Source organism: Megalobrama amblycephala, linkage group LG13 (assembly GCF_018812025.1).
Source record: "Megalobrama amblycephala isolate DHTTF-2021 linkage group LG13, ASM1881202v1, whole genome shotgun sequence".
Classification (NCBI taxonomy): Eukaryota; Metazoa; Chordata; class Actinopteri; order Cypriniformes; family Xenocyprididae; genus Megalobrama; species Megalobrama amblycephala.
In genome coordinates, this window is record NC_063056.1 from 6,779,079 (window position 1) to 6,796,724 (window position 17,646).

Here is a 17,646-nt window from a genome sequence, read left to right on the forward strand (position 1 = left end):
GTTAACTGTTAAACTAATCTTTTACGTTCTACTTTGGTATTTCACACTGTTGTTTGGGGTTATTGTTACCAACTAAATGTATTATGAGGTTTTGATTTTCCCTCATCTAATTACTGTGTCTGGTGTTGTTAATATTGGTAATTGAGTACCATCTTTGTGAAATTCATTAATTTGGATTATATAAGATTTTCATATGTAGAGAATTGCTGTACCGGTATTTTAAAAGGTATGTAGCAAAAGTAATATACACAACAGACCTTTATTATTATTATTTTTTTTAATCTTTATTGACACATAATATCCACTCATTTCTATATTTCCCTATTGTTATAAATAAATTTTAGTGTTAATATTTTCATACTTACCCTTTGATTGAGGTAATTCTTGTTTGTCTGAGGGTCCTTGCTGTATATAAATATTATTAAATGAGTATAAGCATAGATACTTTGGGTTACAATAGCCATATAGGGTAATAGGGGGAATATTAATTTATAGTCGGGAGACATCTGTCAAAACCCGGTGCTCCGCCCTATTAAAGGTTAAGGGTAGGGGGCGCTACACTTGTGATATAACGTTGTGAATTCTTTGGGCTTATTTGCTGTGTTTCGGAGTTATTGACTACGTTACTTCAAGTTCATCTGTGCGTGATTTTGTGCAAATATTAGTTGTAATATTTTTATTTTGTATAAATATCTTAATTATCTTATATAGGATGTGTTCAGTTGAGTTAATTAACCTTCAGTTTATGGGTTTTGATTCTCGTCAGCTTCAGCGTGCGCAGCTCAAAACAGCAATGTTTACTACTGTAATATTAAAACTTTCATGTTTTCAAAAAATGAATGCATTATTTTTAATAACTAGCACTTATATTGTTCTCGTATTATTTTCATGAACACATGGTTTGGTTAATAATAATGATCACGAACAATAACAGATTTTTTTCCTCAAATCACATTTTACGGCTATTATTAAACCTCTTATTAAAAAACCTCAACTAGATCCGAGAGATTTAGTAAATTACAGGCCAATCTCGAATCTACCTTTTCTGTCAAAGATACTAGAAAAGGCAGTTTCAACACAACTGTGCTCCTTTTTAGAAAGAAATGGAATCTGTGAGGATTTCCAGTCAGGATTTAGACCATACCATAGTACTGAGACTGCTCTCGTTAGAGTTACAAACGATCTACTCTTATCATCCGATCGTGGCTGTATTTCTCTATTAGTGTTATTAGATCTCAGTGCTGCTTTTGACACTATCGATCACAACATTCTTTTAAAAAGACTTGAAAACTATATTGGCATTAGTGGAATTGCTTTGGCATGGTTCAGATCTTACTTATCTGACCGTTATCAGTCTGTAGTAGTTAATGAAGAGATGTCATATCGATCACAAGTTCAATATGGAGTACCACAAGGCTCAGTACTAGGACCGTTGCTTTTCACTCTGTACATGCTGCCCTTAGGAGAGATAATTAGGAAGCATGGTGTTAGTTTTCAATGCTACGCTGACGATACTCGGCTCTATATTTCCTCGCGCCCTGACAAAACCTACAAATTCACAAAACTAACAGAATGCATAGCTGACATTAAAAACTGGATGACAAGAAATTTCTTATTATTAAATTCAGAAAAAACTGATATCCTAATCTTTGGACCAAAAACTTCCTCACAAAAAAACCTTGAATACTCTCTAACACTTGACGGGTGCTCCATTAAATCTTCGTCCTCAGTTAGGAACCTGGGTGTGCTCTTTGATACCAATCTTTCATTTGAAAGTCATGTTTCTAGTATCTGTAAAACCGCCGCCTTCCATCTAAAAAATATATCTAAATTACGACATATGCTCTCAATGACAAATGCGGAACAGTTGGTTCATGCATTCATGACCTCAAGACTAGATTACTGTAACGCTCTACTGGGTGGTTGTTCTGCTCGGCTTTTAAACAGACTACAGTTGGTCCAAAATGCGGCAGCTAGAGTTCTTACTAGAACCAGAAAGTATGACCATATTAGCCCAGTTCTGTCAACATTACATTGGCTCCCTATTAAACATCGTATAGATTTTAAAATCTTGCTACTTACTTATAAAGCTCTAAATGGTTTAGCTCCCCAATATCTAAGCGAGCTCTTGGTGCATTATAGTCCTTCACGTCTATTGCGATCTCAGAATTCAGGCCAGTTGATAATGCCCAGAATATCAAAATCAACTGAAGGTGGCAGATCCTTTTCCTATTTAGCACCTAAACTCTGGAACAATCTTCCTAGCATTGTTCGGGAAGCAGACACACTCTGTCAGTTTAAATCTAGACTAAAAACACATCTCTTTGCTCTTGCATACACATAACACATTATCAATACATTAACATTTTTCAAATCTGTTAAAGGATTGTTACGCTGCAACAATTAGGTCGGCCGGAACCGAGAACATTTCCTATAACACTAGATATACCTGTACATCAGAATAAGAATGGCATCTATGCTAATATCAGTCTCTCTGCTTATCCTGAGGTTTGCCGGGTGTGGATCCAGGCCGTATCCAGATCAGATGGAGAACCTGTGTCTGGACCTGACTACAACGTAGCCCAGGAGACAATGGGCCTACAGATCCAGTTCTGGCTGCATCTATAATTCAGATTTTTATTCTCCGTATCCTCTTACATATATTTATATATATAATCTATTTTTAATCTCTATAATAAAAATGTATAATTCAGATTTTGATCTCCATATCCATTTACATATATTATATATATCTTCCAAGGGTTTTTTTCCCTCCTAGGACTTTTTTCCCAGTGTTAGCACGCTGGGTTTTTCTCCTAGGGTGTTTTTTCCACCCCTGGGAGTCAGCTGACATTGGCTTAATGTAGCACCATCTTGCATATGTTACATATTACCACGCTTGCTTGTACAGCTTATTTTTAACCACTTCTCTTTTTTCTGTGCTTCTAATATGTAAAGCTGCTTTGAAACAATTACCAATTGTAAAAAGCGCTATATAAATAAATAAAAATAAAAAATAAAAAATAAAAAATAAAAAATTACTGATTGAGCTAACGTTACACGCACTGATTGAACACCCATAAACTGAAGCACTTTGCTAGGTTAATTAACTCAATGGAACACATCCTATATATGGTAATTCATATATATTTATACAAGATAAACATAAAATTACAACTTATATTTGCACAAAATTATGCGCGCATGAACTTGAACTAGTAACGTAGTCTGAATAGCTCCTGTTGTATATGCGTTCTTCCTGTAACAACACGCCAAAACACAGCAACTATCACAATATTTTAATACAATAGTGTAGACAATTAAAATGTTATGACAGCCACAATAGTAGATAATGTTTTGTGTTGCTTTTTGAGCACTCACGCTGAAGCTAAAGATGACCATCAATACAATGAAGCGCTGCTGTGTTAGTTGCCATCTCGGACACAAATATGGCGGCGGGCATAGCAGAAGTGACGTCTTTGAAACCCATGGATATCTGACAGTTAATAACATTACTATGAATGAACAGCAGGTGTCAGTAAACGTTAAAAAATAGGCTGATAGGCTATGATAGTGTGGCGCTCTTCAGAAATAAAGGTGAAAATGAAACAGCCTTACCAATCTATAAAACACGTCCTTCTATAGATGCGATTTGTGGAATCAAGTGGTGTATGCATATGAACTTAGGAATATCTTTCTGTGAATAAAGTTGATTTAAAGGAGCAAGTGTGTTAGCCTATAACTCGACTATTCTGAAGAAGTAAACCACCTAAAACATAACGCAAACTCATTATATTTACACAAAAGCTTTAGTGGCACATGTTTATTTATAAATTATTCACAAGTTTTGCAAATCATTTCAAATATACTGTATGAATTACTATTATTTTCAATAAATGATGTGCACACAAGCCCCCCAGTCAAAAATGCCAGTATATAAATGTACAACATGTAAAACGTGACAGAAATAGTTATTTTCAATGCTTATAAAAATAATAATTAAAATCCCAATGAACAAAAATAACCTCTGTAAAATATTTTGTGTCTGATATGTAATGTGCTATGCATTTGGTCATGTCCATATAGGCCTACTTTAATCAGTTAAAGCACAAGCAGTCTATTATTCTGCCCTTGTGTTTGTGTTTAACAAGACTTCATTGATATATCTGGTATTTTGCTCACATGCATCCAGGTTTAGATTTGAGAAAGGGAGTCACAAAGTAATATTTTATGGCTAGACATGATGGACATGACATGTCTGAGGCTGTGATAATATTATATACATCCTAAAGAATAACACATTTAATCAAGCATCAGATTACTTGCATGTTGCAAAAATATATAATCTCAAACACAATTACTTAAAGGGTTAGTTCACCCAGAATTGAAAATGTTGGAGAAGATTATTAAAGCACCAGAAATTGAGAACAAAACAAAGAGTAGAACTTTCTCACGGGTGTCAGGGAAACATGACTGCATTACAAAGTAGCCGTGTATTTGTGCATGTGTGTATATATTTGTGTAAGTGTGTACTAGAAGCCATGAGCCAAGTGTGTGTGCACGTCTTTTGTGTTCAAGTGGAAAAAAGAAAGTTCAGATACTGTCCATATTTGTTGAGTAGAAGAGAGGCCTTAAGCTAATAATATTCACTTCAGAAAAATGTCTTTATACATTGGCAAACTTAATTTAGCTATGTCCAAAGTCTTTCACATAAGGCAGAAATGGCTAAGATTAAAGGTGCCCTAGAACCAGTTTTTACAAGATGTAATATAAGTCTAAGGTGTCCCCTGAATGTGTCTGTGAAGTTTCAGCTCAAAATACCCCATAGATTTTTTTTTTATTAATTTTTTTAACTGCCTATTTTGGGGCATCATTAACTATGCACCGATTCAGGTTGCGGGGCCCCTTTAAATCGTGCGCTCCCTCGTGCGCTTCCTCAATGTATGTCTTTTCCATGTACTGAACTCTTGTTGTTCAACTATGCCAAGGTAAATTCAATTTTTGATTCTAGGGCACCTTTAATAAAGCACCTTTAATACAACATCAAAGGTGTGAGTTGTTGAAATGGGATTTATTTTTTTTATTTTTTTTTTTTTTTCAGTATTTGGCTATTTGAATCAGCATTTTATGTTTAAGTTCTTTTACTATCACAACCTTCCATTTTGGTAAATCCTTATGCAAATCTTCTTCTCCTGGAGTATCTTCAGATCATCCACTAAAGCCAAAGGACTGATTTTCATAGTGCAGACTCTTTCTGAAGAAGAAATGTAATTTTCCAGGCAGGTTTTCTGGGCATTGGGCCTTGAAAAAGATAAATCACTAGGACACAGTGGCCACCATCAATCTGTGCAACAGGAATAGCAACTTATTTTTTTCCTTATGTCAGTTCCTATTATATTTTCTTGTCTGCAGTATGACTCTATGTTGAATAAGAGGCACGTTGGTCAACACAGCATTGAAGCATACAGCATTGTGGGCCACCAAATCTGATGGACAGATTATATGTCTAGTGGTAATCTCTTCATATAGACTCTTCCTGCAGCATAAACACAATCAGAATTAACCTCGTTTAGAGCACATCCCATCTCTTGGCAAAAATTACATGCAGGCTATCTGCATTGCAGAGGTGGGGTTCATTCCCCCCCGTGAATGTCTACCCATGCAGAATTGTGCGCATCACTCCAAGATGTCAGTTTCAAAAGGAACCAGGTGGTAGTAGGACAGGTTGGTGACATAAGCTTCAGGATCATCGTCACTCAGGTCTTGATCCACATGATCCAAAGATTCTCTCCCATCCTCATCATACCTGCATATTCAGAGATTATTAAAGAATTTTAATACATAAAATGATGGGAAAACATCATTTTAAGAAACAATATAACTCCAAAACCTAGCAAGCTGCCAATTTTTAAGACATTATTGGCATAATTCTATAATAAAGGCTGTTTTTATTTTCAACTCTAACAAGACTTCACATGCTGTATTAATCAACAGTGTTCAGGATGTAATGAAGAACTGTGTATATCATGTATAATTGTGGAAATAATGTCATCAGACATCTATGGGAGGGTCTTGAGTTTCATTCCAGAGCTTCCTTCTCACACCCAGGGAAGGAAGTACCACTTCCTGTGTGTGACAGACCACTGTGCACTCAAGGAAAACATTACTTCAAGCATGTAGTCAATGGATGATGTAAAAAACACCAACAACAAAAAACTTTATATGAATGTAATCAAGGGTCTCCTACACCAAAGCTTTTTCACTGTACATTTCCTTTGTGTGTATATACTCATTTGGACTGGGATGACACAGAGGGAATGTCAGACACTTACGAGTGCTGGGCTGAGTCAGTGGAGGAGGGTCTCTCTTTGTCCAGTGGAACGCTCTCATCAAACACAATGGTCTCAGTGTTCGCCAGGCAAAACCCATTAGACCTCATGATCTCTGTAGAGATGTCAATAAATGGTCAGAAATAAAATGACCTCCGAAAATATGTCTAATTAATTTCTGTTATTTATAAAGATAAATAACATAATAATAATTATATTAACAATACTATTCTTATTATATAATGTACTTATTGTAAAATTCATCAATATTAACCAGCATTTTATCATTAAAAGCCTACCTGAAATCTTAACTGGACTTTGAAAGCATGGCTGAATCTTGTGGACATTGTCATTCCTCAGGACCTGGTCTAGCGGCGAGCGTTCAAAGAATGTTAAGACAACCTCTGACCTAGAAAACTGAGAAAAACATCCTTTTATGAGCTTATGATAAGACCTTAGCAAGTCATTCAGGATGATGCTCAGGTAAAAAAGTAAAATAACAATACATGTTTCTTGTTTGTTACAGTCACACTTTAATAATAAACAAGCCTTTTTTCCCTTACGGTGTCATCAGCTAGATCTCTCACCTTCCAGGGCATGTTAATGGCGTTTTTCAACAGTCGCTCCACTTCATTTAGTTTTGTCTCAATGTCTCTTGCTTCTTTAATCTTCACAAGCCCTGTGAGAGCACAAACATATCAGCATATCCAGCCTTTCTAAAAAATCTTTTACATCAGATCAGTATTCTACCTCTCAGCTCATGATTTTTTTTATGTGCAGTCTTATGAGATATGGTTCATTGACTAATTCAATAACAGGCCAATAACTATTTTACCTCTCCATTTACAAGCAATTATTGTGCAGTCTAGACAAGGTTGTGGTGAATTTACTTACAGGCAACACCTAAAACAACTTTATCTCACCTCATAAAACATGTAACAGACCACAGAAAAAAATCCTGTCTGGTTTAAAAAAGGTAGACTTAAATGTGAACCCGTTTGATAAAGGTCCTGACCTTTGTATTAACAATACTCAACCCATTATCTGTCCATTCAAGATAGTATTCACAAAAGTGAAGACATTCCTTCTAGGTGACATAATTGAAGTCCACAAGAGTGGTATACAAGAGAGGATGTGCCAGATTATGGAAGTGTTTCTTTATGTCCAGCCATTGTGTGTGTGTGTGTGTGTGTGTGTGTGTGTGTATATATATATATATATATATATATATATATATACACACACACACACACACACACACACACACACACACACATCAATCTAATAACTACTATTAATTTTGTATTTAATCATTTATAAGTGATATATAATTGTTCATAAAGGCTAGAAGTGAAAAACGCCTTATATTCAGGTGTGGATAATTATTAAGCAGGGTTTCTTTTACAAATAAAACAAGCCAAAAAAAGAGATTTAACTCATACTGAAAAGTCAAAAATTATTAAATGCCCATGAGAAGGATGCTATACTAATGCAACACTAGAAATTGCAAAGTTAAAGCATGACCATTTCTAAGTAAGTAGCAAGATTTTAAAATCTACACAATGTTTAACAGGGAGCCAATGCAGTGTTGACAGAACCGGGCTAGTATGGTCATACTTCCTGGTTCTAGTAAGAACTCTAGATGCTGCATTTTGGACCAGCTGTAGTTTGTTTAACAGGTGAGCGGAACAACCACCCAGTAGAGCATTACAGTAATCTAGCCTTGAGGTCATGAACGCATGAACTAACTGTTCTGCATTTGTCATTAAGAGCATGTCGTAGTTTAGATATATTTTTAAGATGGAAGAATGCAGTTTTACAGATGCTAAAAACGTGAATTTCAAATGAAAGATTGGTATCAAAGAGCACACCCAGGTTCCTAACTGACGACGAAGACTTAACAGAGCAGCCATAAATTGTTAGACAGTATTCTAGGTTATTACATGAAGAAGTTTTTGGTCCAAAAATTAGAATCTCTGTTTTTTCTGAATTTAGTAGTAAGAAATTACTGGTCATCCAATTTTTTATATCAGCTATGCATTCCGTTAATTTTGTGAATTGGTAAGTTTTATCAGGGCTTGAAGAAATATAGAGCTGAGTATCATCAGTGTAACAGTGAAAACTAACGCCATGCTTCCTAATGATATCTCCCAAGGGTAGCATGTACAGAGTGAAAAGCAATGGTCCTAGTACTGAGCCTTGCGGTCCATATTGAACTTGTGATCAATATGACATCTCTTCTTTTACTACTGCAAACTGATAGTGTTCAGATAAGTAAGATTTGAACCGTGCCAATGCAATTCCACTAATGCCAACATAATTTTCAAGTCTATTCAAAAGAATATTGTGGTCGATGGTGTCAAATGCAGCACTGAGATCTAGTAACACTAATAGAGAGATACAACCATGATCTGATGATAAGAGCAAATCATTTGTAACTGTGAGAGCAGTCTCAGTACTATGGTACGGTCTAAATCCTGACTGGAAAACCTCACAGACACCATTTCTTTCCAAGAAGGAATGTAGTTGTGATGATACTGCCTTTTCTAGTATTTTTGACAGAAAAGGTAGATTCGAGATTGGCCTGTAATTGACTAATTCTCTAGGATCAAGTTGTCGTTTTTTAATAAGAGGTTTAATAATAGCCAGCTTAAAAGTTTCTGGTATGTATCCTAATGATAAAGATTAATTAACAATATTAAGAAGAGAATCTATGACCTCTGGAAGCATCTCTTTCAATAGCTTAGTCGGTATATGGTTTAACATGTTGTTGATTTTGATGATGTCCACTGCCAAAAGCGCCAACAGTGGGCACATGAGCATCAGAACTGGACCACGGAGCAATGGAAGAAGGTGGCCTGGTCTGATGAATCATGTTTTCTTTTACATCACGTGGATGGCCAGGTGTGTTTGTGTCACTTATCTGGGGAACACATGGCACCAGGATGCAGTATGGGAAGAAGGCAAGCCAGCGGAGGCAGTGTGATGCTTTGGGCAATGTTCTGCTGGGAAACTGTGGGTCCAGCAGGATAATGTGCCCTGCCACAAAGCAAAAATGTTCAGGAATGGTTTGAGGAGCACAACAATGAGTTTGAGGTGTTGACTTGGCCTCCAAATTCCCCAGATCTCAATCCAGTGGAGCATCTGTGGGATGTGCTGAACAAACAAGTCCAATCCATGGAGGCCCCACCTCGCAACTTACAGGACATAAAGGACCTGCTGCTAACATCTTGATGTCAGATACCACAGCACACCTTCAGGGGTCTAGTGGAGTCCATGCCTCGACAGGTCACACAATATTAGGAAGGTGGTCATAATGTTATGCCCGATCGGTGTATATATATATATATATATATATATATATATATATATATATATATATATATATATATATATATATATATATATATATATTTGAACAAATAAATAGTTGAGCAAAAGAGGCTTCATTCAAAACTCGAACATATATATATACTTCACCTTCCTTTATATTCTCTTTATGGTTAATTTATATTTATTTCAATAATTAATCAGCATATCATCTAATAGATTTAATTACAATTTTTAATGGATTCATACTGAAAGTCATACTGAAAACAATGACGAATGTGCTGTTTTGGTCAGCATGTCTAATCATCCAGACCAACCCAGAGCTGTAATTATGATGATGGTGATGACAACAATGACCACAATCTCTAGTCACAAACAAAGAATTTACACAACAGCCTCTTTATATTCAGGCTGTGAAAGACTCCACAAAACTCCAGACTGATGTAATGACTATTCTTTACTAATGTCTCATGCTGATGACATCACCCCTCAGGGCAGTATAGAGGTTTTTATTAAATCATCTTTGGAACATAATGACTCTACCAGCCTAAGCTGAATTATGCTGTGTCTTTTTAAATTTCCCATGTTTACCTTTATCATACAATCTGAAAGAACATATTGTACAGGCAACAAATCAGAGGATTTGGCTTGCTGACAGATAAAACCTATTTGGAATAATTTCTCCTCTGTTCATTTTTCAAACTTGACACTTTTATGCACAACAGAATTAAAGAGCAAAATGCATAAAATACGCATAGCACTGTGCTGAACAAAAAGAACTGACCTTTAAATGTTTCCATGGACAGAAAACTGTGTTAAGCTTATATAGAGCTCATTAGACATGCAGAAGTGTTTTTGATAAACACTTCGGCATCATGAGTCAAGACAGATGCAAAACAAATGAAGTGATGTGTCCTATACTCTGAATTTGAGTCCAACTCTCTAACCATTAGGCCACAATTGCCCCCTAAAACAACATTCATGTTGCAGTAAATCATCTATATATAGGAAAATATGAGATGCTTAAGGAAGATATTGCTCTTTCCCAAACAAGACACCAGCTAAATTCGACTTAATCCAGCTGTACTGTTTGTCTGAACAGATATCCGTGCTCGTCCAGGGTTCTTCCTGTCAGGATTTGCTGTGGAAGTGTCAGTTTCCTGTGGGCTAAAGATTTAAGCTGTTGGGTAAAATTGCAGTGTTTGTGTGTTTAAAAAGACACTCTCAAGCACTCTACCTTCAATGTTCTCCCTATGGGGAAAGAGCACATATCTGATCCATTTCCATTTTGCCACCATTTTGGTTTGAACTGTTTCCAGATGGATAACAAAAGAGGAGCCATGTGTTACACAAACCAAACAGATGGGGGAACCACTTTGAAACCTGGTCTTTCACCAAGTTCATTGATATTCTCCACTAATCAGCATTAACATTTACCAAACTGCCCCTTAGACACAATATAACACTATAATATAACATAATTTAAACATTATTCAGTACATAAAGCTGTTGTAAACACTCAGCATGATGTGGCTAAACTAGCAGTTCACTCCAGCAGATGTACTAAACTCAAGAACTGATAACAACAAAACTGTTTCACAAGAAACCTGTCTGATGCTGAAAAAGAGAAATAAGAGTAAAAATATCTAGTCATGTCTGTTCATGTTGATTGCTCTGTAATCCATTAACACGTTATCTACATAGCCGTGCTTTGGGACTTTAGCACATTTTTGCAGTGAATTAAATAGATACGTGTTTGCATCAGTGGTCCAAACCAGCAAAAGCAGACTTTGATAAAATCACAAAGACAGAGGAAGTTAAGCTACATTTCTAAAGGTTTTGGCTAACTACTGTACAAGTACAAGACTATTTTAAAGAAATGAATCTGCAAGTACAAAACTCTATGGTTTCTCTATGGTGTTCTGGAAAGCTGATTAGCTCATTAAAGGTATCAATTGATAATGTGTTTTTTTTAATACAGATTATTTGTTTGTTCATGTGTACGATAACCAATATGCATTTTTTTTCTTCTGTTATTGATACATTTCCTCTTCATATCACAACAATAAAAAATGCAATTGTATTTTAAATAGTTTTAAATGGTTTAAGTGCTGTTTATTACACTAGATACTAGTAAACACTAGCTCACTGGAATAATTATACATTTTCATTAAACTAACAAACAAAACAGTAATATATTACATCAGAGTCCATTTCAAATGGCATCTTATCAGAACTATTAATGTTTTTTATTGCAGTCTCTAACCTGTAGACAGTGTCATTTTTTTGTGTTTTATGGTGAGTAGCACATTTGCAGCAAATTATCTCATCAAAGCTGTCATTTTCACCCAACACATTTTTAAACACGTTTCTTGTGTAATTATATGTATTTTGATCCATGAATTTCTATACATGCAAGTTTAAAACTTACTCAAGCTGTATTGCAATCGATCATGGAGATAATTAATTTCCACAGAGCTGTAAGTACATATGATGATGTTTTGCAGTTATTAGCTGGTTTCTAAAGAGTTCTGGATGGTTGTTTGTGCATTATACAATTGTTAAAGTGGGTGATTGCCCACCTCGAAGACTAGCATTCTGGACCCTGTATATGGCTCAGATCCATCAATCAATGTAAGTCTATGGGATTTTTTTAACAATCCACAAGGCAAAAATCACTTAACAAACACCTGAACTCAATAAGCTGGATGTGAAGTATCATTGGCTTGAGCTCTGTGTGCATGTGTGTGAGGTCACTGATGCCACAGAGGCGCTACATTTAGGAGGCGCCCCTTACAGCATATACTCAGCCTCATAATGACATATACCAGAGAACACTATATGTCTCACTTGTTGTGAATATTATACTTTTTCACTTAAAAACAAGCAGCGGGCCAATGGAATCATAGATAGAGACAAGAAGGAGCCAAAGAGGTTAAGTATCCACTCAGTGCTAGGCAATTTTTACACTTCTGAAACTTTATGCAAATTTAACCTTAAGCATGGCGAAAGGAATGGAATGGACAATGAAGAGAGGTGAACAGACTTTTGTACAACACTAACAGTAAAACAAACACCTGAACTCAACTGACTCCAATAACATCTTGACCACATATAAAAAGGTACAAAAAAAAAAGTGAAAGAGGTGTGAAAACAGTCAGTATTCTGAAAGTAATTTCGTTCTTGTCTTGTTTCCATGGTGCCGGTGATTTTATTTTCAAAGGATGTAAATGCTTATTTCTGTCTGAGGGATAAAGGTCATGCATTGCAGCAACTATATAAAAGCCCTTTGGCACATGGTTTCCAAGACTAACTCTGCTTCGGAGGCTACAGACAAAGACAAAATCGTCAACCCAAAACAAGTTAACGTGCTAGGTATCACGCCAACATTAATTGCATACCAGTCACAAAACCTGCAAGCACACTGCCATGTATCTAGATGCAATGTCACACAATCATGCTTGTCTGAAATGTCTGGTTAAAAGAGTTCTGCAAGTCATTTGACTTGAAATGCACTGTTATTAACTATATTAAATAGTTTAACACTGCAAACTGATATCTTTAAGTCAAACAAAAACATGAACTATACCATTTTCTATTGTTTCACAATGAGACAAATTTAACAGTCATCTCATCTTGCACAATGAAGATATTTGTCAAAACTCAGAAAACTCACAAATCACAAAGTCCTAACAGTGAAGATGCATTATGAGAGGACACTACTGAGGAAAGAAAGCTGACCCAATTGGGTCAGAGTTGATCAAACTATAGGACTCATCTTTAAGTGCTTTATGGGACAATTGCAGTTTGGGCCTATTTGAAATTTTAGCACAGCAGTTATGCTGCAATAATGCAGTTATGCAGGTTTTCATTGGAATTTAAGCCTAATTTAACAATTTAATCCCAATAGAAGTGTGTATGACCTGTCTTGGCATGTGAAATCTAAAAAAAAAAAAGAGGCTGCTCTATATTCAGAAAGCTAGTCACTGACTCATCTGTTTCAGAAAGCAAGGAGCCACATGATAGGTCTGGTTTGTGTGTCACTGTATCTAGTCCAGTGTGAATTATTAAGCAGAATACTTGAACCTTGTCCCCAAACAAAGAAACATGTTTGCTGGTGGGTCTTTTCTGATGGAAAACATCTGAATTTTGAAATTAGAATACAGTACCCAATATTCATCTTCAGGTGCTAAATTAACTGGCTTTATTCTAGACAAAATATTATTTAATATTACTGAATAAACCTTACTAATTCATGTTCAACCAACAAAAGTCATTTTAATCCAGTAGAAATAGCATTTTAAGATTATTTTTTTTTTTCATTGTTGTTTACATTTTAGGGAAAAGTAGAATAGTAGTGCAGAATAAAGTAGGGAACTGTAATAGTAGAGTACGGTACAATAGTGAATATACTCATCTAGAGTAGGGTAGATCAGAAAAGAGAAAAAAAAAGAGCACTGTAAAGTATAATAGAATAGAACAGGACGGCGTGGTATAGTTGGATAAAGTAGAAATAAATAGAGAATAACAATTTGGGCAACAATTATTCGTGAACTGGATATCGCTATTGATCCGCAGCTAATTTGACTTTTTTTTATCTTTGCAATAGCAAATGTAAGGAAAGGGTCTGCAGAAATATTTCGGAGTAAAAGTATCAATTTGCTCTTTAAAATGCAGTGAAGTAAAAGCAGAAGTCAACAAAAATGTTAGGAAGTAAAGACGTAGCCTATTGTAGCCTACAAACGACGTATTTGTACTGCGTTACTATATAGCCTACACCTACTGTACAGTAGCCTAAGTTAGTGTTGAACAATAGAATAGAATAGAATAGAATAGGTCAAGTAGAACTGATTGCACTTTATCTATAATAACACTTCGCACCCACCTACTATCAGAGGAGACTCTGATAAATGTCGTCTGTCTTCGGGGAAACACTCCAGGAGTCTTTTTAAAAGTCTTCCCAAATCTGAGGAGCTTCTGTGAAGGTAAAGAATGTTTCTGTCCGACCATTCAGTCCTTATTTCAAAGAACTCCTCTTCCTCTCCTCTAATGATGAGCCTGCGAATCCCGTTAACCCAACAATCCTTCACGAACATGTTCACCAGGGATGTGCCCTCAAAAATCGCCGATGCCATCTTCAGTGCCCTCACTCCAGCATTCTGTGGATATTCTGCTCAACTTCAACAGCATTTACGTCGCTCAAACTGACTAATTTGCAAGTCTGAATGGGAAATAACAAATGTACAGGTAATAAAAATATGAGTTTGCATCCAAAAGCCTTTAAAGGAACTTACGATTTCGATTCGTTTACGTACGTCTGCAGACGGATATGCAAGAATAGCGCAACTAAATAAGTAGCCTAGTTTCTATTCTATCCTAAACATTTCTATCGCCCTTTCGTTTTTCTTTCGCTTGGTGCGTAGATGTCAAGACGTAGCGCGTTTTATCCAAAATTACGCACATCTATTCATCAAAAAAGTTTGGGCGTTCTCTTAAATGTCTGATGCAACTTAATATAACGGATTGCGACAGTTGCCTTGTACACATCGGTAACTGAGCCTCTTTAATCCCATTAGATGATGTTAATCACAGATAAAGTCCAGAGTCAATCAGCTGAGCAGAGTGTATAACGGACGCCGAAAACAGGCCGAGAGTTTGATACATAAAAAAGACAGCGTTTCCTTCTATTGGCAGAAGTTGCGTCTTCACCCCTCCTTCCCTCTATGCGAGGAATTCACATCTGAGAGAGAGAGAGAGAGAGAGAGAGAGACTGATCACTCACTCACACCCAGTGAACGTCATTCTGTGAGCATGTGCTCTATATTTGGGAAGTCTGGTCATTTTACATCCGTGGTCTTATTGTCGTTTTAAAATTTATAAAATTCTGTGAAATTAATTTAAAATATACTTTATATAACTATATAAATATACAATATATTGTTACACATGGAAGTTATCACTAGGACAATTTATATATACAGTATATTTATACAACTTTATATAGATATATAAGTTATCACAAGGACAATGAAATGAAATGTTCAAGGTGTCTGAATAAATTTTGGTTTGACTGTGTAAATTCATTCAGACACCTTGAACATTTCATTCATTATTATAGTTTATTCAAAGGGGATTTAGATTTTTTATCTGTTGGTATTTGATAGAATCCATGATACCATATATCTGAACAAGATGTCCAGGACCTTCAGCAGAAAAATAGGCCCACAACATTAAAGATCCAGCAGTATATTTAACTGTGGGCATGGGGTACTTTTTATCCATGTGTGCACCAAACCCATCTGGTGGGTTTGCTGCCAAAAAGCTCTTTTTTTAGTTTCATATGACCGTAGAAGCCGGTCCCGTTTGAAGTTCCAGTCTTGTCTGACAACTGAATATGCTGGAAATTGTTTCTGGATGAGAGCAGATGATTTTTCTTCAAACCCTCCCGAACAACTTGTGGGGATGTAGGTGCTGTTTGATCATTTTTTTAGGCTTTCTAAGACTCAAGACTCAACTAATCTCTGCAATTCTCCAGCTGTGATCCTTGGAGAGTCTTTGGCCACTCAAACCTACCTCCTCACCACGCATTAGGACGATATAGACACATGTCCTCTTCCAGGCAGATTTGTAATATCTTTAGTTGATTGGAACGTCTTAATTATTGCCCTGATAGTGGAAATGGGGATTTTCAATGCTTTAGCTATTTTCTTACAGCCACTTTCTATTTTGTGAAGCTCAACAATCTTTTGCTGCACATCAGAACTATATTCTTTGGTTTTACTCATTGTGATGAATGATTAAGGGAATTTGGCCTTTGTGTTTTCTAATGTTTATACTCCTGTGGAACAGGAAGTAATGGCTGGACAATTTCATGTTCATGATCACCCTGGTGTGCTAAAAAAATGTAAATATGAATGAGAAAATACTTCAGAGATATTTTACTCATAAAAAATTCTAGGGGTGCCAATAATTGTGGCCAACATGTTTCGGAGAGAAACATTTATTTCATAGTATGATTTTCCCCCCACTTTCAATTCTTTTCCTTCAATAAAAGGTTATATTTTTGCTAATTTTATGAATTAAAGATCAAAAGGATAAACAATGCAGATTTATTTTTAAAGTAATCTTTGATCATATTTACCAAGGGTGCCAATAATTCTGACCACAACTGTATATGTTGTTTGTTGGTGTTAAAATTGTAAGTTATGTCATAGGCTATTTTAAATTAACATCTTTGTAAATAAAGGTAGAACTTTTCAGTTACTTATTTGTAGCCAAGATTTTAAGGTGATATTGTACATTCAAAAAAACAAACAAACAAACAAAAAACAGTCCTTTTGTTACGTGTGTATGGTGCTGGAGAGATGAGACGTATACGGATATCCATAAAATATAGTATTTAATCAAATAAAAGAGAATACCAACTTTACACACATAAACTAACATTCGTAAACACAACAGAGAACGGACAAGGAGTGAAGGGAGTGAGTCCAATATAAAGGATGTGCTGATGAACAGGAGCAGGTGCAGGTAATCCGTGATGAGTGCTGATAGGAAGCTGACGAGGGAAGTGAGTGCAGGTGTGAAAACAAGAGGATTGTGGGAAATGGAGTCCGGGAAACACGGGAACTGTGACACCTTTCAGCTCATTGTAGGGATCCTTTCATTTTTTAGAGAAAAGTGAAGAAAAAGACAGAGAGTTATTTTTCTTCAGTTATGGCCCATTTGGCATGAGAGCTCAGTAATGTATTTCTTGTGTTGAGTGCTTCCAGCATAAAATCATATCCTCAGCCTGGTCTGAAACAAACCAAACAATCATAATGGCCTCATATAAAAGCAAAGGCAGAAAGATGATACCTCTAATTAAATGTTAAATGTCATAATAAAGGTATAGCACAATGAGAAAGGGCAATGTAGCCTATAATATAAGATTTCATATTTGTGCATGTGTAATTTACTGATTGTGGGGATTTGTAGATGTTTCTAA

The 17,646-nt window shown here is 35.9% G+C and overlaps 1 protein-coding gene across 1 annotated transcript; it reads right to left on the reverse strand.

The window, feature by feature from the left end:
• Positions 1-5,065: 5,065 nt before the first annotated feature.
• On the reverse strand, positions 5,066-15,418 carry pxdc1b (PX domain containing 1b). The gene is made up of 6 exons (XM_048152883.1): positions 14,975-15,418; positions 14,545-14,880; positions 6,917-7,008; positions 6,629-6,746; positions 6,333-6,444; positions 5,066-5,806 (listed from the first exon to the last, which is right to left on the reverse strand). The coding sequence occupies exons 2-6, from the start codon at positions 14,792-14,794 to the stop codon at positions 5,677-5,679; spliced, it is 702 nt and encodes a 233-aa protein (XP_048008840.1). The 5' UTR covers positions 14,795-14,880; positions 14,975-15,418; the 3' UTR covers positions 5,066-5,676.
• Positions 15,419-17,646: the final 2,228 nt, after the last annotated feature.

Excerpts from the sequence above, each read along its gene's own strand:
- pxdc1b (XM_048152883.1), bottom strand. The coding sequence starts at position 14,794 with ATGGCATCGGCGATTTTTGAGGGCACATCCCTGGTGAACATGTTCGTG. Across the intron at positions 7,009-14,544 it reads AGAGTCTCCTCTGATAGTAG|GGCTTGTGAAGATTAAAGAA; the intron begins GTGGGTGCGAAG and ends GTGCTCTCACAG. Across the intron at positions 5,807-6,332 it reads ACTGACTCAGCCCAGCACTC|GTATGATGAGGATGGGAGAG; the intron begins GTAAGTGTCTGA and ends CTGAATATGCAG.